Source organism: Hyperolius riggenbachi, chromosome 10 (genome assembly GCF_040937935.1).
Source record: "Hyperolius riggenbachi isolate aHypRig1 chromosome 10, aHypRig1.pri, whole genome shotgun sequence".
Classification (NCBI taxonomy): domain Eukaryota; kingdom Metazoa; phylum Chordata; class Amphibia; order Anura; family Hyperoliidae; genus Hyperolius; species Hyperolius riggenbachi.
Window position 1 is genome coordinate 249,398,827 of NC_090655.1, and position 24,871 is coordinate 249,423,697.

The 24,871-nt window shown below is 51.8% G+C and overlaps 6 protein-coding genes across 6 annotated transcripts; 4 read left to right on the plus strand and 2 right to left on the minus strand.

The window, feature by feature from the left end:
* The first annotated feature begins 200 nt into the window (after positions 1 to 200).
* LOC137537070 (histone H3) lies at positions 201 to 611 on the plus strand. The gene has a single exon (XM_068259215.1). It carries the CDS (start codon positions 201 to 203, stop codon positions 609 to 611), a length of 411 nt encoding a protein of 136 aa, XP_068115316.1.
* Positions 612 to 1,581: 970 nt separating this feature from the next.
* On the plus strand, positions 1,582 to 1,893 carry LOC137537071 (histone H4). Its single transcript, XM_068259216.1, has one exon. It carries the CDS (start codon positions 1,582 to 1,584, stop codon positions 1,891 to 1,893), a length of 312 nt encoding a protein of 103 aa, XP_068115317.1.
* Positions 1,894 to 4,725: 2,832 nt separating this feature from the next.
* Positions 4,726 to 5,414, minus strand: LOC137535221 (histone H1B-like). The gene has a single exon (XM_068257037.1). The coding sequence runs from the start codon at positions 5,410 to 5,412 to the stop codon at positions 4,744 to 4,746; it is 669 nt and encodes a 222-aa protein (XP_068113138.1). The 5' UTR covers positions 5,413 to 5,414; the 3' UTR covers positions 4,726 to 4,743.
* Positions 5,415 to 19,132: 13,718 nt separating this feature from the next.
* LOC137537073 (histone H4) lies at positions 19,133 to 19,444 on the plus strand. Its single transcript, XM_068259217.1, has one exon. It carries the CDS (start codon positions 19,133 to 19,135, stop codon positions 19,442 to 19,444), a length of 312 nt encoding a protein of 103 aa, XP_068115318.1.
* A 2,073-nt stretch (positions 19,445 to 21,517) lies between these two features.
* LOC137535222 (histone H1B-like) lies at positions 21,518 to 22,240 on the plus strand. The gene has a single exon (XM_068257038.1). It carries the CDS (start codon positions 21,518 to 21,520, stop codon positions 22,184 to 22,186), a length of 669 nt encoding a protein of 222 aa, XP_068113139.1. The 3' UTR covers positions 22,187 to 22,240.
* A 1,753-nt stretch (positions 22,241 to 23,993) lies between these two features.
* On the minus strand, positions 23,994 to 24,446 carry LOC137535229 (histone H3). The gene has a single exon (XM_068257045.1). It carries the CDS (start codon positions 24,430 to 24,432, stop codon positions 24,022 to 24,024), a length of 411 nt encoding a protein of 136 aa, XP_068113146.1. The 5' UTR covers positions 24,433 to 24,446; the 3' UTR covers positions 23,994 to 24,021.
* Positions 24,447 to 24,871: the final 425 nt, after the last annotated feature.

The following is a 24,871-nucleotide window of genomic DNA, read 5'->3' on the forward strand; positions in this document are numbered from 1 at the left end:
CCGCGCAGCACGCTACACCGTGCAGGCAGAGATTGGACAGAGGATTGGAAGACAATTGGCTCTCCGCGGTGTATACGCGTCACTAGAGAGCGTGGTCTGAGGCAGCCAATGACAGAGAGGCGCAAACTGTATAAAAAGGAGCCTCCCGGTCACTCGCCTCATTCTATTTCCGCAAGTGAATAGAGATTAGTGCCTGAGCAATGGCCAGAACTAAGCAGACCGCCCGCAAGTCCACCGGAGGGAAAGCTCCCCGCAAGCAGCTGGCTACCAAAGCCGCCCGGAAGAGCGCCCCGGCTACCGGAGGAGTGAAGAAGCCTCACCGCTACCGGCCCGGTACAGTGGCTCTCCGAGAGATCCGCCGCTACCAGAAATCCACCGAGCTGCTGATCCGCAAACTGCCCTTCCAGCGCCTGGTGCGGGAGATCGCCCAGGACTTCAAGACCGACCTGCGCTTCCAGAGCTCGGCCGTCATGGCTCTGCAGGAGGCCAGCGAGGCTTATCTGGTGGGGCTCTTCGAGGACACCAACCTGTGCGCCATCCACGCCAAGAGGGTCACCATCATGCCCAAAGACATCCAGCTGGCCCGCAGGATCCGCGGCGAGAGGGCATAAGCACGTTATAATCCATTAGTATCCCCCACAGAACACAAAGGCTCTTTTCAGAGCCACCCCACATTCTCCATACAGAGCTGTAACATCGCATCTAGCAGAACAGAAATAGTCTTTCCTCAGTGTAATTACATGTGACATGCTTTCGCCAAAGTTCCGAGTGGCGGATCATGCTAGTATGTAAATGAATCTGGGCAAGGCTCCCTGATCCTGGTTGCATGTACAGTGGCTGAAGTAGCTGCAGCTCTGGTGCCAGGAGAGAAGCGCGATGAAAAACGTTCCTTGCTTTCTGATTGGCCCCAGTAACGCTCGGATGTTTTTCAATCCTTCACAGAGCCGCTAGCAGTAAAGTGCACATGTATTAGCAGAAAGGGGACCAGACAGATAAATGTTATCTACAATTCCATGCCGCAATTATCTTTTTATTTTTGAAAACCAGAGTATGTGGGGTGCAATTTCGAAATAACTGACTGAAACACTCGTATCTGTACACAGAAACGGCTAGCAATCTGAATTAACACTTTCTTCGCATTCTTATCGGCTTAATAGAGAGGCGGCTGGAGCTGTGATTGGCTGATGCAGAGCCGGTGCTATTTCAAATTTCCCGCTGATATTCTGTGGACTGGAATGTTTCATCCCCATCTATGCCCTAAATGTCTGTTTCATGAGAGATCGGCGAGTTTTAGGATTATTGTTTTTTTGTGAATTCTAGATCAGGGCCGGACACGAGACACGTAATAATAAGAAAACAAACGGATTATCCGAATGTCGGCAGTATGGATACAAACAACATAATCTATTCCAAGCAGTACATTATGATATAGGCCTAGGGTGGAGAAGAGAACTGGAAAATGTGCTCCGCCCCTTCGTGTGCAGTCTCCCATCAGGTCCGCCAAAGGTTGTATAAGAGGAGGAGAGGCGGCGGCATAGATTAGTTCGTCTCTTATATCGGAGAAGAAGCAGCAGTTTAGCTATGTCTGGCCGAGGAAAGGGCGGGAAGGGACTCGGGAAAGGAGGTGCTAAGCGCCACAGGAAGGTGCTCCGGGATAACATCCAGGGCATCACTAAGCCCGCCATCCGCCGCCTTGCCCGCAGAGGGGGTGTCAAGCGCATCTCCGGCCTCATCTATGAGGAGACCCGCGGAGTGCTGAAGGTTTTCCTGGAGAACGTCATCCGGGACGCCGTCACCTACACCGAGCACGCCAAGAGGAAGACGGTCACCGCCATGGATGTGGTGTACGCCCTCAAGCGCCAGGGGCGCACCCTCTACGGCTTCGGGGGATAAGCCGATCCAATCCTCCTCTTATTATGCAAAAGGTCCTTTTCAGGGCCACCCACTTACTCCATAAAAGTGCTGTCACGTCATCTGACGGTATGCTGCGCACTACAATAGCCGGTATTGTTCTCGCTACCGGTATTCCACTGATAGGTGTGGAGACCCGAGCAGATACATTCTAGGGAAGTATTGTTACACTAAGCAGCCATCTAACTGCTACTTGTTCATGATCCCCACTCAGAGCCGCCACCAGTGGATTCCATTGGGATGGGAAGTGGTGACGTCATCGGTTCATTGCAGTAGCGTTCCAGCGGATAACGGCTGTCCTATATCCGCTGGAACGTTAGTATTGGGGGTCATCCTCATACTACGCCCCCCTATAGCCGGCTCTGTCATCCGCGATGTGAACGGAGACCGATCAGTGCTGGAATAACTAGTATGGTTGGGTGGGAGATGCAGCAGAGAGACCACATGAGGGCGGCAGATTCATCTCAGCAGCAATAGGATAGGGGGTGCAAATCGTCGTGGCCGATCAAATCTAGGCGTATATTGCTGGCGGAGAACAGGAGATCGATAAAATGGCGGGAAGACCGTTAAGATACGCGCCAGATATTTGAAAACCTCAAGTAATCAGATTTTGTTTATGTTCTCCTTTCGTGCATTAACCAGCTGAGCGGTCTGGACGAGCTCAGCTCGTCCAACACCGCCAGCGGCTGCCGCTCAGGCCCTGCTGGGCCGATTTGAATGAAATAAAAAGCAGCACACGCAGCCGGCACTTTGCCAGCCGCGTGTGCTGCCTGATCGCCGCCGCTCTGCGGCGATTCGCCGCGAGCAGCGGCGAAAGAGGGTCCCCCCAGCCGCCTGAGCCCAGCGTAGCCGGAACAAAAAGTTCCGGCCAGCGCTAAGGGCTGGATCGGAGGCGGCTGACGTCAGGACGTCGGCTGACGTCGATGACGTCACTCCGCTCGTCGCTATGGCGACGATATAAGCAAAACAAGGAAGGCCGCTCATTGCGGCCTTCCTTGTTTATTCTGGGCGCCGGAGGCGATCGGAAGATCGCCTCCGGAGCGCCCTCTAGTGGGCTTTCATGCAGCCAACTTTCAGTTGGCTGCATGAAATAGTTTTTTTTTTATTTAAAAAAAACCCTCCCGCAGCCACCCTGGCGATTTAATCAGAACGCCAAGCGCCTGAATGTAATAATGGACCATTTCAGATTTGTAGTAAATATTCCCTAATCTGCTCCTCCACAAGAGGTGCTGAATTTGCGGCATAAAGTTTTTTTTAATGCTGAGAAGTGAGAACTTTGGATGGGGTAGATCAGCTCTACGGATCGCCGGATGGTAGAGAGGTGATGCTGTCCAGTGATCCAGAACAGAAATTCCTAATTTACACGCAGGGTAACCGTTATGCCCTAACATACACACTGCATCTTCTCTAGATATCGCCCAGGACGAGTATATTGGCAAATATGAGCACTAAGGACCCCCGTGACGCCTTTATATGAAAGCTTATTTATGCTTTTATTGCGTCCACAATTTCATTTTGTTCAAACACTAGGTATGGGAAGAGCTCTTTTTTAAGCTCCAGATTGATAGTCTTATTTTCCAAAGCGTTGGCAGTGAATAGCGGATCTCTGTACAGTGGTCACCGGGCAATTCTGTGATTTAGATCAGAGCCGCCCTCACATTCTCCATGCAGAGCTGTACTGCCGCAATCACAGCTGCTAGCCGGGCAGAGATTACATAGCTCATCTCAGAATAACTACACCCGTCAATTAAAAACTATTCGGGGGTACTGGAGCTGTGTCCGAGCTCCGCTACTGCAAATTCTGCCACTATTTTTTCCAATCAGCGACCCTTTAAAAGAAAGTACTCCTAATGTGATTGAAGCATTATGGAAGGACTTGATCATGGAACTTCCTCTACCGGTGATGAACCCAAAATTCTATTAAGCGCAAGTAAACTTTGAATCTATAGAATAGAGGAATCCCCAATCCCAACTTCACCCGATTATCAGTAATCCCTCGTCGTGTATGGCCGCCTTCCACAGCGAGCACCTAAGGACCCCGGTGACTTTCAGAGGAAGGTTATATAGTTTCCCCTTCACCTAGCTCCGCTATTTATACAACCTATGTAGGCTGAAAAGATACCCTTCAGTTTGTTTGGACATATATGCAAGTGCAGTTTTTAGCCTGCGCCCTGCATGTTTAGTGACATTTCTTTTAAAATAAAAATACATTTTGTATGTACAGATGGATCTGTTAGACACGTTGTGGGCACCCGGCAATTCTCCATACAGGGCTATATAGTGCCGCTGTGACACCGGCTACAAACACTGCAGGTCAGCTGCTCGCCGGGCAATGATTACATCGCTCATCCCAGAATAACTACACCCTGCCAACAAACAATTGGGGGTACTCGAGCCGTGTCACTAACTGCAAATTCTGCCTCCACTATTTATTGGGCACCCAAATTTCTGGCTACAGCCGATACATTTAGTTTTAGATACAGGAAAGCTAGAATATTTACCATCAGTCTCAGTTTATGGCGAGGACAAATGTTGCTTCTCTATGACTGTAGCAATCTGTAACTAGGATGTAACTAACTAGCGACGGAGAAGCGTCCATTTCAGGTGAACCCAAAGTTAGATCAAGCGCATCTAAAGTTATAGAATGAAGCGATCCCCACTTCACCCGATGCTTAGTGATCGCCCAGCGTGTATGGCCGCCTTCCATATCTACAGGAAGAGCAGCATAGATTTACTCGGCGACACTTATAATGAGAAGCATCGCAGCCCTTCAGGGAAAAGGTGGGTGGCTCTGAAAAGAGCCTTTGTGTTTGTAGAGAGCCGAGCTGCGGCTTATTTCTTCTTAGGAGCGGCCTTCTTGGGCTTTGCTGCCTTCTTTGCCGGGCTTTTGGCGGCCTTAGGCTTGGCTGCCTTCTTAGCGGGGCTCTTGGCGGCTTTCTTGGCTTTAGCGGCAGCTTTGGGCTTCTTGGCAGCAGCTGCCGCCGGTTTCTTGGCCGCCTTCTTAGTGGGGCTCTTCTTGGCGGCGCTGGGGGCTTTCTTAGGCTTCTTCGGGGACTTGGCGGCTTTAGGCTTCCTGGCAGTAGCCGGCTTCTTAGGCTTGGCGGCAGCCGCTGGCTTCTTCTTGGCCGCCGCCGGCTTCTTGTGCTCTTTGCCGGCTGCCTCCTTCTTGCTGACCTTGAAGGATCCGGAGGCGCCGGTGCCTTTGACATGGACGAGGCTGCCCTTTGTCAGCAAGCCCTTGATGGCCAGCTTGAGGCGGCTGTTATTCTTCTCCACATCGTAGCCTCCGGCAGCCAGAGCCTTCTTCAGGGCGGCCAGGGAGACCCCGCTGCGCTCTTTGGAGGCGGACACGGCCTTGAGGATGAGCTCGGACACGACGGGGCCGGAAGGCTTCTTGCTGCCTTTCTTGGCTCCTCCTCCGGCTGCTGCCTTCTTAGTCTGCTTCTTCTTGTCGGCGGGCTCCGCTGCGGGAGGGGCGGCTGCTGGGGCGGTCTCTGCCATCTTCCTGCACCACAACAACGTGTAACATTGCGGGGAGAGCCAAGCTCTGCGCTTATATACTCTCCCCGGCTGCGCTGCCATTGGCTGCTGACAGGAGGACACACCCCTCTTCCTATTGGTGGGATCCGGACTCTCAGCCGTCCCTCCACACAGCTGTCACTGCTCGGCTCTCTGCTTGTGTTTCCTCGCCGGGAGAAAAGTGGGTTTATTCCCCCCGGAAAGTAGCGGTGCGCCCCCTGTGTGTGGCCGCCCGGCTGGCAGGGGTCTCCCCTCCTCCATTACAGTCACGGGGGGCTTCTGAGCGGCGACAGTGGCCGGGAAATCCCGCTGTAATGTGACGAGCACCGCTTCCTGCTCCCCCGATCTCCTCTGTCTCCATCATTATCAGGGTGTAACATGTCTGATATACGGGGTCTCCTGTCACTGCCCCCGCAATATGAAGGAGGGGATCCCCGCCACACATTATACGGGGCTGGGGGGCTACTGACCCCTGGAGGGGGATGTTATGCTGAGAAATGTCCCGGATGCTAGCACAGGCTGAGCTCTCCTCTGCTGCCTGCCATTGGGATGTGTCTCTCACACATCGACTGTCTATGTTACTTCTTGTGACCAATATTATGGGAATTGTACATTTCCATCAATATCACATTAAGTGACACATTCAGAGAAAATGTCTCTGTTCTGTATTTCTAAATGTCATTTCTATAGTCACGGTCATTACTAGCCTACCAGTGGCGTAGCTAAGGAGCTGTGGGCCCCGATGCAAGTTTTACAATGGGCCCCCCCCCCCCCCCATGCACTCTATACATAGCAATTGAAACGGCGCACTAAAAGCTGCCAATGGCAACTACAATGTCAGAGGTGCAAGAAGGGGATGGGGAATAGTTTGTTAATGATTACCACTATTCAAAGTATATATATAAATGATTATTATGAGCTCAGGACCAATAGAGAGCTAATACTGTAGTTGAGGGAGGGCCATTCGGGGCCCCTCTGGCCCAAGGGCCCCGATGCGGTCGCTACCGCTGCACCCCCTATTGCTACGCCCCTGTAGCCTACTGTATTTGGTTTTAAAGATGGTAACTGGTAAATTATATGCTAAATTAATATCCGCTTGCATGCTGATTTACTTGTCCCAGAGTTTTCAGACTAGAGCCCATATTCTGTTCTCTACCTCTGGTTAGTTAACATCCGTGATCTCATATATGTAATCCCGTTTATGATTGCTGCATAATGAATGAATGAATACCTATGGATTAGCTTGGTGGAGATTTCTTCTGCTACAAGTACAGCTGATAAAGGGCTGAGAGGACAGAGGCAGCATCCTGGTAGCTGCTAGGGATGATTGGAAAGTGCAATTTCCGATTCTGCGGAATTCCTGAATTCCGTCAGCGCTAAATTCCGTAACAGTTACATTTAGTCGGAATTTTGCGGAATTCTGCGGAATTCCTCGTTTTGGCGGAAACAATTCAGTAATCTCAATTGAAACCTTTTTTTGAGTAGCAGGAGTTGTCGTAGGTCATGGGACCTAGAGGTGGTTCCACGGCAGTCCTTAAATTTTTTTTTGGGGAGCAGCAGGAGTTGTCGTAGGCCATGGAACCTAGAGGTGGTTCCACGGCAGTCCTTAAAAAATTATTTTAGAGCAGCAGGAGTTGTCGTAGGCCATGGGACCTAGAAGTGGTCCCACGGCAGTCATAAAAAATTGTTGTTTGGTGCAGCAGGAGTTGTCGTAGGCCAAATATTGTAGTCAGTATCTTATTATTGTATTAGTAGTCATTATCTTATGAATCAGTGGGAGGGGCCTTGTAATTGTCACTGTCACTGATCCATGACTCGTTCATTTTTATGAACGTTAGTATGTCCACATTGTCTGTGGGCAGACAGGTTCTTTGATCAGTGACCACCCCACCTGCAGCGCTAAATATTCGCTCAGAAAGAACACTGGCGACAGGGCATGCAAGAACCTCCCTTGCATACTGAGCGAGTTAAGGCCAGGTATCCAGTTGTTTTGTCCAATAGTCCATGTGGTCATCATTAGTGTTGGGCCGAACGGTTCGCCTGCGAACGGTTCCATGCGAACTTCAGTGGTTCGCGTTCGCGTCCCGCAGGCGAACCTTTGCGGAAGTTCGGTTCGCCCCATAATGCACATGGAGGGTCAACTTTGACCCTCTACATCACAGTCAGCAGGCCCAGTGTAGCCAATTAGGCTACACTAGCCCCTGGAGCCCCACCCCTCCTAATATAAGGCAGGCAGCAGCGGCCATTACGGTCACTCGTGTGCTGCCTGCGTTAGTGAGAGTAGGGCGAGCTGCTGCAGACTGTCTCTCAGGGAAAGATTAGTTAGGCTTAACTTGTTCCTGTCTGGCTGCATACCTGTTCTGTGAACCCACCACTGCATACCTGTGCTGTGAACCCACCACTGCATACCTGTGCTGTGAACCCACCACTGCATACCTGTGCTGTGAACCCACCACTGCATACCTGTTCTGTGAACCCACCACTGCATACCTGTGCTGTGAACCCACCACTGCATACCTGTTCAGTGAACCCACCACTGCATACTTGTGCTGTGAACCCACCACTGCATACCTGTTCTGTGAACCCACCACTGCATACCTGTGCTGTGAACCCACCACTGCATACCTGTGCTGTGAACCCACCACTGCATACCTGTGCTGTGAACCCACCACTGCATACCTGTTCTGTGAACCCACCACTGCATACCTGTGCTGTGAACCCACCACTGCATACCTGTTCTGTGAACCCACCACTGCATACCTGTGCTGTGAACCCACCACTGCATACCTGTTCAGTGAACCCACCACTGCATACTTGTGCTGTGAACCCACCACTGCATACCTGTTCAGTGAACCTGCCACTGCATACCTGTTCTGTGAACCCACCACTGCATACCTGTTCAGTGAACCCACCACTGCATACCTGTTCAGTGAACCCACCACTGCATACCTGTTCAGTGAACCTGCCACTGCATACCTGTTCTGTGAACCCACCACTGCATACCTGTTCAGTGAACCCACCACTGCATACCTGTGCTGTGAACCCACCACTGCATACCTGTGCTGTGAACCCACCACTGCATACCTGTTCAGTGAACCCACCACTGCATACCTGTGCTGTGAACCCACCACTGCATACCTGTTCTGTGAACCCACCACTGCATACCTGTTCTGTGAACCCGCCACTGCATACCTGTTGTGTTCAGTGAACCCGCCACTGCATACCTGTTCTGTTCAGTGGACCCGCCACTGTATACCTGTTTAGTGACCCCGCCACTGCATACCTGTTGTGTTCAGTGAACCTGCCACTGCATACCTGTTCTGTGAACCCGCCACTGTATACCTGTTCTGTTCAGTGAACCCGCCACTGCATACCTGTTCTGTTCAGTGGACCCGCCACTGTATACCTGTTCAGTGAACCCACCACTGCATACCTGTTGTGTTCAGTGAACCTGCCACTGCATACCTGTTCTGTGAACCCGCCACTGTATACCTGTTCTGTTCAGTGAACCCACCACTGCATACCTGTTCTGTTCAGTGGACCCGCCACTGTATACCTGTTCAGTGAACCCACCACTGCATACCTGTGCTGTGAACCCACCACTGCATACCTGTTCTGTGAACCCACCACTGCATACCTGTTCAGTGAACCCACCACTGCATACCTGTTCAGTGAACCTGCCACTGCATACCTGTTCTGTGAACCCACCACTGCATACCTGTGCTGTGAACCCACCACTGCATACCTGTTCAGTGAACCCACCACTGCATACCTGTTGTGTTCAGTGAACCCGCCACTGCATACCTGTTCTGTTCAGTGGACCCGCCACTGTATACCTGTTTAGTGACCCAGCCACTGCATACCTGTTCTGTTCAGTGAACCTGCCACTGTATACCTGTTCAGTGAACCCACCACTGCATACCTGTTGTGTTCAGTGAACCCGCCACTGTATACCTGTACTGTTTAGTGAACCCGCCACTGCATACCTGTTGTGTTCAGTGAACCTGCCACTGCATACCTGTTCTGTGAACCCGCCACTGCATACCTGTTGTGTTCAGTGAACCCGCGACTGCATACCTGTTCTGTTCAGTGGACCCGCCACTGCATACCTGTTCTGTGAACCCGCCACTGTATACCTGTTCTGTTCAGTGAACCCACCGCATCAGTGCGCATACCTGTGCAGTTAAGTGAACCCACTTACCTACGTGAGTGCACGCAGTGTGATATACCACTCCGTGCATACCCGATATGGACAAAACAGGTAGAGGAAGAGGTAGTGCCAGAGCCAGAGGAAGGCCACCCGGCAGGTCTGCGCGAGGTCGTGTAAATGTAATTTCGTGTGGACCTGGCCCACAGTACAGTGCTTGGAAGAAGGCACGTCCCATCACGTCCCAAGATTGTCAGGACATGGTTGAGTATTTAGCGACACAGAACACCTCATCTTGCTCAGCCACCAGCGCTACTACTAGCACCACTTCCGCTGCATTTGACACTTCGCAAGAATTATTTAGTGGTGAAATCACTGATGCACAGCCATTGTTGTTACAGCCAGATGAATTTTCACCAGCTCATATGTCTGCGTTACGCGGCAACACTATGGATGTAACGTGTAAGGAGGATGAAGGACCTACTGATGGTGCATGTTTGGATTTTTCTGAGTCAAGCGAAGCTGGGCAGGATGACTACGATGATGACGATGATAGGGATCCTCTGTATGTTCCCAATAGAGGAGATGAAGAGGGGGACAGTTCAGAGGGGGAGTCAGAGAGTAGTAGGAGGAGAGAAGTTGCTGAAAGAAGCTGGGGCAGCTCTTCGTCAGAAACAGCTGGTGGCAGAGTCCGGCACCATGTATCGCCACCTATATACAGCCAGCCAACTTGCCCTTCAGCATCAGCTGCTGAGGTCCCCATAGTGCCCACATCCCAGGGTGGCTCAGCGGTGTGGAAATTTTTTAATGTGTGTGCCTCAGATCAGACCAAAGCCATCTGTTCGCTCTGCCAACAAAAATTGAGCCGTGGAAAGGCCAACACTCACGTAGGGACAAGTGCCTTACGAAGGCACCTGGAGAAAAGGCACAAACAGCAATGGGATGGCCACCTGAGCAAAAGCAGCAGCAGCACACAAAAGCAAAGCCACCCTCCTTCTCCTCTTCCTCCTCCATCAGGTGCATTATCTGCTTCTGCCGCTTTCTCCCTTCCACCTTCACAGGCACCCTCCTCCACTCCGCCTCTGCCCTTGAGCGGTTCCTGCTCCTCTGCCCACAGCAGCAGTCAGGTGTCCGTGAAGGAAATGTTTGAGCGGAAGACAGAGCCGGGACAAGGTCCTCAAGCACCCAAGGCTGAGACACCAAAGTGCGCCCCTCCATCCCTCCCGCCCCAGCCATCACACACTGATTGCTATTAGACTAAGAGGTGCCACAGGTCCCACAACCTCCCCAACACCTTAATATCTAGTTATCTGGCTTGCAGTCACTGCCATGTATCCCCTTTTCTTATTTCTTTCTGCTTCAAACACAATTAGGAATGAGAGCTGAATGAATTCTGTGCCCTCTCCTACACTGCGCTCTGAGGCTGGAGCCTCTCCAGCCTATGCCTCGGCCCGGCCCTGGCGGAAGAAGCCAATTTCGGCCAGTCACCCCCTTGCCCGGCGTCTGACAGCTGGCGTGGCGGAACTGTTAGCTCGGCAGCTGTTACCATACCGGCTGGTGGACTCTGAGGCCTTCCGTAAATTTGTGGCCATCGGAACACTGCAGTGGAAGATGCCAGGCCGCACTTATTTTTCGAGAAAGGCCATACCCCAACTGCACCATGAAGTTGAGAGGCAAGTGGTGTCATCTCTTGCGAAGAGCGTTGGGTCAAGGGTACACCTGACCACGGATGCCTGGTCTGCCAAGCGCGGGCAGGGCCGCTACATTACGTACACAGCCCATTGGGTGAACCTGGTGGTGAACGATGGCAAGCAGGGCGCAGCGGACCAAATTGTGACACCTCCACGGCTTGCAGGCAGGCCTCCTGCCACCTCCTCTCCTCCTGCTACATGCTCTTCGCTGTCCTCCTCCTCCTTGGCTGAGTGGCAGTTCTCCTCTCCAGCTACACAGCCCCAGCTCCGCAGGGCCTATGCTGCATGCCAGGTAAGACGGTGTCACGCCATCTTAGACATGTCTTGTCTCAAAGCGGAGAGTCACACTGGAGCAGCTCTCCTGGCTGCTCTTAAGAAACAGGTGGATGAGTGGCTGACCCCGCACCACCTGGAGATAGGCAACGTGGTGTGCGACAACGGCAGCAATCTGCTTGCCGCTTTGCATATGGGGAAGCTGACACACATACCCTGCATGGCACATGTCATGAATCTAGTGGTTCAAAGATTTGTGGCAAAGTACCCTGGCTTAGCGAATGTCCTGAAGCAGGCCAGGAAGTTCTGTGGGCATTTGAGGCGGTCTTACACAGCCATGGCACGCTTTGCGGAAATTCAGCGCAAAAACAACATGCCGGTGAGACGCCTCATTTGCGATAGCCCGACTCGCTGAGAAGATGGGGATGTTCTGGCCCGACAACTGGACACTGATGAAAAATGCATGCAGGCTCATGCGGCCGTTTGAGGAGGTGACCAACCTGGTGAGCCGCAGTGAGGGCACCATCAGCGACTTAATTCCCTACGCTTACTTCTTGGAGCGTGCTGTGCGTAGAGTGGCGGATGAAGCTGTGAATGAGCGTGACCAGGAACCGTTACGGCAGGAACAGGCATGGGACCAATTTTCATCAGACCCAGCTGTTTCCTCAACACCTGCGGCAGCACAGAGGGGGGAGGAGGAGGAAGAAGAGAAGTCGTGTGCAGAAGACGAGTCAGACTCAGAGGATGATGAGCAAGGTGTTTCTTTGGAGGAGGAGGAGGAGGAGGAGGAGGGGACAGCGGCAGGAGAAAAACCGCAGCAGGCGTCGCAAGGGGCTTGTGCTGCTCAACCTTCCCGTGGTATTGTTCGCGGCTGGGGGGAGGAGGTTGACTTACGTGACGTCACTGAGGAAGAGCAAGAGGAGATGGAGGGTACTGGATCCGACTTTGTGCAGATGTCGTCTTTTATGCTGTCCTGCCTGTTGAGGGACCACCATATAAAAAACCTCAAGGGGAATGAGCTGTACTGGGTGGCCACACTACTAGACCCTCGGTACAGGCACAAAGTGGCGGACCTGTTACCAACTCACCGGAAGGTGGAAAGGATGCAGCACATGCAGAACCAGCTGTCAACTATGCTTTACAATGCCTTTAAGGGTGATGTGACAGCACAACGCCAGCAAGGTACCACTGCCACTAATCCTCCTCCCGTGTCCACGCAGTCAAAGACAGGACGCTCCAGCGATCTCATGGTGATGTCGGACATGCGGACGTTCTTTAGTCCAACGCCTCGCCGTAGCCCTTCCGGATCCACCCTCCACCAACGCCTGGAACGGCAGGTAGCCGACTACCTGGCCTTAAGTGTGGATGTAGACACTGCTGTGAACAGCGATGAGGAACCCTTGAACTACTGGGTGCGCAGGCTTGACCTGTGGCCAGAGCTGTCCCAATTTGCCATCCAACTTCTCTCCTGCCCTGCCGCAAGCGTCCTGTCAGAAAGGACCTTCAGCGCAGCTGGAGGCATTGTCACAGAGAAGAGAAGTCGCCTAAGTCACAAAAGTGTTAAGTGCCTCACCTTTATCAAAATGAATGAGGCATGGATCCCGGAGGGCTGCTGCCCGCCCCAAGACTAAGTCAGTCCCCGCACACACAGCATCTCTGCCTGCACGCCGTGTGACTGGCTGCCTGGCCTGCCCCAAGAAGACTAAGTCGCTCCCAGTCCCTCCACACAGCATGTCTGCCTGCAGGCCGCTTGACTACCTTCTCCGCCACCACCAACAGGGTCCGGGACTCCAGGCGGATTGCTGAATTTTTTAGGCCGCTGCTAGCAGCGGCCGCTGCTAGCAGCGGCCGCTGTAATAATTTTTCTGGTGCGTGTACATGACTGCCTAATTTTTCTGGCTGCACTGCGGGCAGCTGCAACAACAAAAGAAAAGGCATGTACATGCGCCCATTCCCCTTCGTGATCATTACCTTGCCGTGGTGAAGGGGCTTGCGTATCACAATGAAGCAATGACCGGCGCCTAGATAAGTGTCTCGGGGGGCACACAAAAGATAATAAGGTCGTTGCTTCATTGTGGTCAGACCAAATTTGATCAGCTGGACAGTCACTGTTCTGTCATTCAGCTACATCAGCCAGGCGACCATATGGGCTGTAAAGCCACCAAAACCTGCACTCTCGCCATGGTGCGCACCAGTCCAGCACGGCCGTCACTACACAAACAGCTGTTTGCGGTGCGTTACACGGTGAGTTTGGTGTGTCAGTGTGAAGCAGTACCTTAATTACACTACCTGATTAATGTATACACATGCAAGATGTTTTAAAGCATTTTAGGCCTGTCATTTAGCATTCAATGGCCTCGATTCACAAAGCGGTGATAACCCAGTTATCACGCCTAAAAGACTTTAGGCGTGATGACCTTTTCACCACTGAGTTATCACCGATTTTTCCTGCTCTTCGCGCGAAGTTACCGCGCGTAAGCGCGTTCGCGCGTACGCGCGTAAGAGCGCGCGCAAAGTCCCATAGGGCTTAATGGGAGCTTCGCGCGAAGCGTCGGGTGTACGCGCGGCAACTTCGCGCGAGTTTCTTCTTATCATGCCTAAAGTGACTTTAGGCGTGATAAGGGCCTTTTCACCATGGTGCTAACACTTTGCACCGCTTTGTGAATCGAGCCCCATGTGATTTCTGCCCTTAAAACGCTGCTTTGCGTCAAATCCAGATTTTTCCCGGGGACTTTTGGCATGTATCCCACTCCGCCATGCCCCCCTCCAGGTGTTAGACCCCTTGAAACATCTTTTCCATCACTTTTGTGGCCAGCATAATTTTTTTTTTTTTTCAAAGTTCGCATCCCCATTGAAGTCTATTGCGGTTCGCGAACTTTAACGCGAACCGAACCTTCCGCGGAAGTTCGCGAACCAGGTTCGCGAACCTAAAATCGGAGGTTCGGCCCAACTCTAGTCATCATAACTCTCCATATTGTCTGGAGCACTGGCCGAACCCAAGTAATCATTCACCATACGGGCCAGCCGCTGGCGTTGACCACTTTGTCCGCTGGTGGTGCTGCTGCTAGAAGAAGTATCTGGCATTGGCTGGTAAAATTCCTTCAGCATACTCAGCAGGTTCACAGATTGGCTATTGGTGCTGCTGCTAGGAGTGGGACCACCAGACCTTTGCTGAGTGTGATGAGACTTGGTAGCTTGGGCCCGGGATACAGGTGCAGGAAACACATCTTTTACCCAACGAAGAAGGGCATCCCGGATCTGGCTCATCCTGGCGTCTGCTTGGGAGGGGAGTATGATCTGGTGCATTTTCACCTTGCACCAGGGATCTAAGATGGTGGCCACCCACATGTCGAGCCTTGATTTTAGAGTTTTGGAGCATATGTGCAGCCATAGGGAAGAGATGTCTGCCATTTATCACCTCTCCCTGGCTGACAGACTCAGAACTGTCATCATGCTCCAGCTCCACATCATCTGAATCTTCTTCCCACCCCCGGACAATGGGCTCTTCCGCTTCCACAAGCTCTCCCTCTTCATCCAGGACTGGAGCATGTCCACTCACTCCCCCACTTGACTGACTACTGTTCAGTAGGACTTCCTCCCCCTGTTCGAGCAGTTTGTCAAGAGCCTTGTCCAGCATGAAGACAAGAGGTAGCACCTCTGATATGCTGCAGTGCTCCTCACTGGCCACTTTTGTTGCCTGCTCAAACGGCTGCAAGACTTTGCACATCTGTCCAATCAGCTGCTACTGGTCCCCAGTAACGTAGTTCAGTGGCCCTGTTCTGGTGGAAGATGTTTCAGACAGGTATAGCCTGACCGCCATGCGCTGCTCCCACAACCTCTCCAGCATGTGGAGGGTGGCAGAGCCGGGACAAGGTCCTCCAGCACCCAAGGCTGAGACACCAAAGTGCGCCCCTCCATCCCTCCCACCCCAGCCGTCTCACACTGATTGCTATTAGACTGAAGTGCCCCAGGGCCCCCAACACCTTAATTTCTAGTTACCTGGCTTGCAGTCACTGCCATGTATCGCCTTTTCTTATTTCTCTCTGCTTCAAACACAATAGGGCAATGATAGCTGAGTGAGTTGAGCGCCCCCTACTATACTGCGCCCTGAGGTTGGAGCCTCTCTCGCCTCTGCCTCGGCCTGGCCCTGGAGGGTGGAGTTCCACCGCGTTGGACAATCGAAAATAAGCCTGTGCTGCGGCAGGCTATGGCAGCGCTGCGGCAGTTTCATGGCCGCGGTGGCAGTTGCGGAGCGACGGATGTGGGCTGACACTTTTCGTGCTGAGGCCACAGCATCCTTCAACCCATCAAAAGTCCGTAAAAACTTCTGGACTACAAGGTTGAAGACGTGGGCCAAGCAAGGTAAGTGGGTATAGCCATCTTCCGAAATGGCGGCCAGCATGTTGTTTGTTGGCACCTTTATCAGACACCACTACACCTGTGTCCAGTTTTCGGGGGGGGTCAGCCATTGGATGTCACAACAAGCGTGGGACGTTGGCTGCTGCTGCTGCTGCTGCTTGGAGTGGTGCTCACAGTAGAGGTCTGGGAGGAAGTCATGATGTCCATGAGTACGTCAGGTTCCATTTGCTCAACCACCACACGGGGACCAGAAACTTTAAAATATTTGGACAATGGCGTCCGCTGACTCGGCCCAGGCTTTGCTGCCCCCCTTTCTGCTGCATCACGACCACGTACAGCTGGGCGTCCTCTCCCTGGACGTGGAGCAGTCCCAGAAGTGGCTGAGGCAATTGAACTCCCTTTCCTCTCACCCCGCGAAACCCTGCCAGACATGTTGCTAGTAATGAATCACTGGATGCAGTGGGCACAGTACAAGGTCACTGAAGGATGCACCAGGCACAGTACAACGGCACTGAAGGATGCAGTGGGCACAGTACAAGGTCACTGAAGGATGCAGTGGGCACAGCAGTAGGCACTGGATATACAACTAGGTCACTGAAGGATGCAGTGGGCACAGTACAAGGTCACTGAAGGATGCAGTGGGCACAGCAGTGGGCACTGGATATACAACTAGGTCACTGAAGGATGCAGTGGGCACAGTACAAGGTCGCTGAAGGATGCAGTGGGCACAGCAGTGGGCACTGGATATACACCTAGGTCACTGAAGGATGCTGTGGGCACAGTACAAGGTCACTGAAGGATGCAGTGGGCACAGCAGTGGGCACTGTATATACAACTAGGTCACTGAAGGATGCAGTGGGCACAGTACAAGGTCACTGAAGGATGCAGTGGGCACAGCAGTGAGCACTGGATATACAACTAGGTCACTGAAGGATGCAGTGGGCACAGTACAAGGTCACTGAAGGATGCAGTGGGCACAGCAGTGGGCACTGGATATACAACTAGGTCACTGAAGGATGCAGTGGGCACAGTACAAGGTCACTGAAGGATGCAGTGGGCACAGCAGTGGGCACTGGATATACAACTAGGTCACTGAAGGATGCAGTGGGCACAGTACAAGGTCACTGAAGGATGCAGTGGGCACAGCAGTGGGCACTGGATATACAACTAGGTCACTGAAGGATGCAGTGGGCACACAAGGATGTCACACTGTGTAATGAGATGCTCATATGCCAGCGAGCGAGCAGTGGGCACTGGGCACGGCACAAGGTCACTGACAGAATGAATGAACAGCGCTGGCAGAGAGTGGCGGCGCCGGCGGTGTGACTGGCTGCCTGCAAATAGTACAAGTGTATAACTGTCACTGGAATATGCAAGTAAACACTGCTGTTGCACTAACCTGCCTGCCTGCACTACACACAGATAATCCCCACTCCCACTACACTGACTACACTGCAGCACTGAACCTGCCTGCACTACACACAGTTAAATAATCACTAGACTCCCACACTCCCACTACACTACACTGACTACAACTAACTACAGCAATCACTCACTGACTAGCTAACTGTGTACAGTATAAGAGCAGTGTTAGCAAAAAAAACGCTTTGTTTTTAACACAATAAATGCACTTGCTCAAACAACAATGGCCTGGAGATAATCCTCTCAGCACCACAGTCTAGCAAGGACAGAGCTTTTCCATCATGGCCGCCGCTTTATATTCAGGAGGGGAGGGCATAGCTCCCCTCCTGTGATTGGTTGCTAGGGCCTGGCTGGGGCACTCTGATTGGCCTGCAATGTGTCACTTCCGCATAGTTTGACGCATTTCCGCAAACCACGACTTCAGCGCCGGGTTTCACGAGCGTGAATGCGGATTTCTGTCCGCATTCACGCGTAGCCGAAGCAGATTTTCGTGGTTGAAAATCTATTCACGGCTTAGCGTGTCCGAGGCGGAATGCGTCAAAATGGTCGTGAATCCACGCGTAAGCGTGATCACGACCTGGCGGTGAGCACCACTGGTCGCTACCACCACTGCACTCTGCGTTCACACTGCCCGTGTCCACTGACAACTCTGTTGCGATGTCATTGCTAATTGCTGCAAAAAAAAAAAAAAAAAAAAAAAAATTACAAAAACCTCTCTGGGGCCTTTTTGGCATCAGCCACTCATCTTCCTCCAGCGGTACCTTCGCCGCCAAGTGCCATTGGAACTCGCCTTCACCTCTTTGACTGCTTAACGCGTATATCCCTTTTTAAAACCACTTATTACCAATTAATAGCCCCATTTAAAGTGTTGATTTCACTTTAAAATCCATTTTCTCAAGAAAAAAAAAATCTTTTGGAATTTTTTATGTTGAAGTTATGTTGCCCCTTATCACCTCGATAATCCATGCAATTTGGGGGATTGTAGCATGTATGGGGGCTTTGTTATTAACGTTAAAAGAAAATCCGCCTCCACGCCATTCACGGCAGAAAATCCGCGTGGTTGCGTGGACGCGGACGAAAATCCGCATGCGACGGGGCCGAATGCAGATTTTTTTTTTGTAACCAAGCGGATTGCCGAATTCGTGGATGAGGCACATCCGAGCATCCCTGTGTAATATTAATTTGCAGCTACCTCGTGCGTTTATTTTAAATAATTTTATTCGCTCCAGGTTCCCTTTAATGTAAATCCTTATGAACTTACTTCCTTAGTGACCTGGGAACAGTGGGAAGTGTGGGGTGCATTAGTGACATTAATCATCACTCCAATACTCTATCTGTGGATAGAAACATATTTAGCTCGCAAACTGGATTACACTTTCTTGGCGTTTTACTGGCTGCTGTGATTGGCTGAGCCAGAGTAGATGCATTGCCTGCCGATATTCTCGAGACTGGAACGTGTCATTTAACGATCTGGGTGTTCTAAAAGAAATCTGTGAGTTCCAGGCTTATAATTCCAAAATTGGGTGTAAAAAGTGAGCTGAAGACAAATACTGGGTCTAGGCCAGTGATATTATTGCTGATTCTGTAGCTACCGATGTGACGGAAACGTGTACATAGATTAGTCGGAGCTTCACTGTCACTAACAGGGCTGACGTCACATGTCTGGTCACACCCCAAAAATCAACAGCAGAATCCGACCACTCCTTCTACTGCAGTCTCCCCTCAGGTCCGCCCAGGCTGTATAAGAGGAGGAGAGGCGGCAGCACAGATCAGTTCATCTCTACAGCGGAGAAGAAGCTCTATAATCATCATGTCTGGCCGAGGAAAGGGCGGGAAGGGACTCGGGAAAGGAGGCGCCAAGCGGCACAGGAAGGTGCTCCGGGATAACATCCAGGGCATCACTAAGCCCGCCATCCGCCGCCTGGCCCGCAGAGGGGGTGTCAAGCGCATCTCCGGCCTCATCTATGAGGAGACCCGCGGAGTGCTGAAGGTTTTCCTGGAGAACGTCATCCGGGACGCCGTCACCTACACTGAGCACGCCAAGAGGAAGACGGTCACCGCCATGGATGTGGTGTACGCCCTCAAGCGCCAGGGGCGCACCCTCTACGGCTTCGGCGGCTAAATATCCTTCTGTTCTCATTCTGTTCATCGCTCAACCCAAAGGCTCTTCTAAGAGCCGCTCACTAAATCACTAGAGAGCTGTGTATGTACTACTGAGCAGATATGACTAGTGTCATGGGATGGAGATTCTTATCAAATCGGCGCTTATGTTACTAACTCCAGCATGTTTCTATAGCTGGTTACATCAAATACAAGTGCTTTTTATTGCACGTTCCTCCCTGTATCTTCCTGGCGGCGCACTACTGCCACCATGAGGTGAACAAGAGAACAGCACTCGGGTGCCTTTGCGCCAGTTCCCTCCAAAACTCACACTTCGGAAGGCGACACAACCCATCATCTGAATATTGCAATGTAATTTATCGGAGTGGTTAAATGGCATTGAGAATTTCTTAAGCGTATACTCTTAGCAATGCTTGGCAAATGCTGTAGTGCTTGAGCTGGGCCGGCTATTCCTCACCCCATTCCCGCCTCTACTAAAACGTTGTGTGCATTTACAGAACATTACCAAAAATGCAGGGGCGCAGTAGCAACTAGCAATGGGGGTTGCAGCAGAGCTGGGACAAGGTCTTCCAGCACCCTAGGTTGCAACACCAAAGTGCGCCCCTCCATTCCTCCCACCCCAGCCGTCACACACTGATTGCCATTAGACTAAGAGGTGCCCCCAACACCTTAATCTCTAGTTATCTGGCTTGCAGTCACTGCCATGCATCCCTTTTTCTTATTTCTCTCTGCTTCCAACACAATAGGGGAATGATAGGTGAGTGAGTTGTGCGCCCCCTCCTACACTGCACCCTGAGCCTGGAGCCTCTCTGGCCTCTGCCTCGGCCCTGGGTTGCAGAGGTTGCGACCCCATCAGGGCCAAGAGGGGCCCTCCCTTAATACAGTATTAGCTCTCTATGGGTCCTGTGCTCATAATAATCACTTCTATAGATACTTTGAATAGTGGTAATTAACAAACTGTTCGCACCACCTTCTTGCACCTCTGCCCCTGTAGTTGCCATTGGCGGATTTTTGGGTGCGCCGTATCAATTGTTATGTATAGAGTGCTTGAAGGGGGGGGGGGCATTGTTAAACATGCATTGGGGCCCACAACTCCTTAGCTACGTCACTGCAAAAATGTAATCAAGTAGGTTTCTATTTACAGATCGTGTTGGAATGATAAGCCTTAATCATTTCACAAATGCACCTCACATTCATCAGGTCATTATAAAGAGAATAAGTATGTATTAATACAATTATTCTGGTACAAGAAGCAGTCATCAGGAAGGCTGAGCAAGGTAAGATTGTACAAACAAGAGGCCCACCTGCCACCTTCCTTGCCATCTCACCACTTCAGCTTACAAAACCACAAGGAGGCTTCAAATCTACCACGTTGCCTAGAGCCCCATACATCTTAATCCATTTCTGTATCAGTCATAAACAGTATTACATAATATTACGGTTCTAAACTAATTTAATTCCCATATAGGTGAATAATCAAATAGACAGCCGATGTATGAGGCTCATCACAATTGGCAGGCAGCAGAGGAGAGCTCAGCCTGTGCTAGCATCCGGGACATTCCTCAGCATAATATCCCCCTCCAGGGGTCAGTAGCCCCCCAGCCCCGTATAATGTGTGGCGGGGATCCTCTCCTTCATATTGCGGGGGCAGTGACAGGAGACCCCGTATATCAAACATGTTACCCCCTGATAATGATGGAGACAGAGGAGATCGGGGGAGCAGAAAGCAGAGCTGGTCACATTACAGCGGGATTTCCCGGCCACTGTCGCCGCTCAGAAGCCCCCCGTGACTGTAATGGAGGAGGGGAGACCCCTGCCAGCCGGGCGGCCACACACAGGGGGCGCACCGCTACTTTCCGGGGGGAATAAACCCACTTTTCTCCCGGCGAGGAAACACAAGCAGAGAGCCGAGCAGTGACAGCTGTGTGGAGGGACGGCTGAGAGTCCGGATCCCACCAATAGGAAGAGGGGTGTGTCCTCCTGTCAGCAGCCAATGGCAGCGCAGCCGGGGAGAGTATATAAGCGCAGAGCTTGGCTCTCCCCGCAATGTTATAATTTTTTGTAGTGCAGGAAGATGGCAGAGACCGCCCCAGCAGCCGCCCCTCCCGCAGCGGAGCCCGCCGCCAAGAAGAAGCAGCCTAAGAAGGCGGCAGCCGGAGGAGCAGCCAAGAAAGGCAGCAAGAAGCCTTCCGGCCCCGCCGTGTCCGAGCTCATCCTCAAGGCCGTGTCCGCCTCCAAAGAGCGCAGCGGGGTCTCCCTGGCCGCCCTGAAGAAGGCTCTGGCTGCCGGAGGCTACGATGTGGAGAAGAATAACAGCCGCCTCAAGCTGGCCATCAAGGGCTTGCTGACAAAGGGCAGCCTCGTCCATGTCAAAGGCACCGGCGCCTCCGGATCCTTCAAGGTCAGCAAGAAGGAGGCAGCCGGCAAAGAGCACAAGAAGCCGGCGGCGGCCAAGAAGAAGCCAGCGGCTGCCGCCAAGCCTAAGAAGCCGGCTACTGCCAGGAAGCCCAAAGCCGCCAAGTCTCCGAAGAAGCCTAAGAAAGCCCCCAGCGCCGCCAAGAAGAGCCCCGCTAAGAAGGCGGCCAAGAAACCGGCGGCAGCTGCTGCCAAGAAGCCCAAAGCTGCCGCTAAAGCCAAGAAAGCCGCCAAGAGCCCCGCTAAGAAGGCAGCCAAACCTAAGGCCGCCAAAAGCCCGGCAAAGAAGGCAGCAAAGCCCAAGAAGGCCGCTCCTAAGAAGAAATAAGCCGCAGCTCGGCTCTCCACAAACACAAAGGCTCTTTTCAGAGCCACCCACATTTCCCCTGAAGGGCTGATGCTTCTCGTTACTCTGTTATTACCTGGGTAGTACATGTAGCTGTTAGTGACCGTCGCATTATTGGCAGGTGTGCATTGACTCCCTAATGTGTTGATCTTCCTGTGGCTGCGGAAGGCGGCCATACACGCTGCGGGGTCCCTGAGAAACGGGTGAAGTGGGGATTGCTTTATAAATTCAATGTTTACATGCGAACTCAAAGTTCGATTAACCGCAACTAGAGGACGTTTCATATGATAATCAAGTTTTTTTTTTTTTTTATAGTCCCCTTTGGAACGCATGGTGTGAAACAAAGTAATTTTCTTTTAGCATGGCTGATGGGTGTGATGTTGCTAGTAAGATATTTACCAACAATTTTGGCGCCCATGTAAGTAAATACCTGTTATAGCAGCCCGAGTAACACCGAACAGTTTTTATTGGTAGGGTGTAGTTTTTCTGAGATGAGCCATCTACTCTGGTACATTTCTGCCCGTCTAGCTGCTGTGATAGCGGCACTACAGCTCTGTATGGATAATGAGTGGCTCTGATCTGCTATTCACTGCCAACGCTTTGAAAATGAGCTCAAACAAGCTCTATGTTGGCGCTATATAAATTCAATAAATATCTGCCAGTACAGTACACTCGTCCTGAGCGATACATTGCAGTGTTTGTGATCGCGCGGTTATCCAGCTGCTTGTACATGAGAAAAGGGAAATAGGATGAATTTCTGTTCTAGATCACTTGCATGGTAATAGATCACCTCTCTAATATCCGGTGATCCGTACAGCTGATCTACCCCTTCCTAAAGTTCTCAGCATTAAAAAAAACCTTTATGTAGCAAATTCAGCAACTCGTGTGGAGGAGCAGATAAGACAAATAACATTTATATCGCGCTTTTCTCCTGGCGGACTCAAAGCGCTAGGGCGCGCTCTATAGGCAGTTAGGGAAACTTGCCTAAGGTCTCTTAATGTAAGGTGCTGACTTACAGAAAATGCAGAGCCTAGATTCGAACCCTGGTCTCCTGTGTCAGAGCCATTACACCAGGGAATACTTATTACAATCTGAAATGATTCGTTATTATATTCAGGCGTTTACATGCACGAAAGGAGAACAGAACTCAAAAATCTGATTAGATGAGGTTTTCAAATATCCCGCGCGTATGTTAACGGTCTTTCCCGCCATCTTGTAGATCTCCACCAACTATATACACCTAGAGTCGATCGGCCACGAGCACACGATTTATACTCCCCTATCACATACTGCAGAGATTGATTTGCCGTCATGTGGTCTGTGTGCTGCGAGCATCTCTTTCCTATCCCACCATACTATTTATTCCAGCACCTAATCGGTCTTCCTTCACATCTCAGAAGAGGATTCATGTATAAAAAAAGGTAATTGCGTCATGGAAGTTATGTAGATGTGATAACAATTCCGGTAACTGCCTGGTCCTCTTTTTGCTAATACATGTGCACTTTATGACAAGCTGCTGATTGAAAACAAAAATCCGTACGTTACTGGGGCACATCTGCAGACGATTGCGTTTCTCTCCTGTACGGGCGACTAGGATCATCGGGGAGCCTTGCCCAAAGACTCTTTACATGCTGGCTTGAGCCGTCACTCGAACTTTGGTCAAAGGTATATGGATATCACTCAATAATCACATAATTACACTAACGAAAGAATATATATCTGCTAAATTCGACGTTACAGCTCTGTATGGAGAACGTGGGGTGGCTCTGAAAAGAGCCTTTGTGTTCTGTGGGGGATACTAATGGAATATGAGGCGCTTATGCCCTCTCGCCGCGGATCCTGCGGGCCAGCTGGATGTCTTTGGGCATGATGGTGACCCTCTTGGCGTGGATGGCGCACAGGTTGGTGTCCTCGAAGAGCCCCACCAGATAAGCCTCGCTGGCCTCCTGCAGAGCCATGACGGCCGAGCTCTGGAAGCGCAGGTCGGTCTTGAAGTCCTGGGCGATCTCCCGCACCAGGCGCTGGAAGGGCAGCTTGCGGATCAGCAGCTCGGTGGATTTCTGGTAGCGGCGGATCTCTCGGAGAGCCACTGTACCGGGCCGGTAGCGGTGAGGCTTCTTCACTCCTCCGGTGGCCGGGGCGCTCTTCCGGGCGGCTTTGGTGGCCAGCTGCTTGCGGGGAGCTTTCCCTCCGGTGGACTTGCGGGCGGTCTGCTTAGTTCTGGCCATCGCTCAGGAAATAGTCTCTATTCACTCGCGGAAATAGAATGAGGAGAGCGGCCGGGAAGCGCCCTTTTATACAGACCGAGCCTCTCTGTCATTGGCTGCCTCACACCACGCCCTCTACGTGACACCGCGGAGAGCCAATTGTCCTTCATCCCACCCAGCCCCATAGCAGCCTGCACTGTGTCTTGCCTCGTGCTGCGCGGGAACCAATCACCGGACGGCCTTCCAATAACCCCGCCCAAAGCAGCCGTTGACTGACCGGGAAATGCACAATATTATCTCTATTACTCGACTCACAACACGCCCTCTGCCGAGCTATTACCCATTTATAAGCGCCGTGGCTTCTGATTGGCCGGGGTGATCGGGAGCTTTTATCGGATTGGCTAGTGGAGAAAATTAGTTGTTTTTTAATTGTCCCGCCACAATATTGGTTATCACGCCA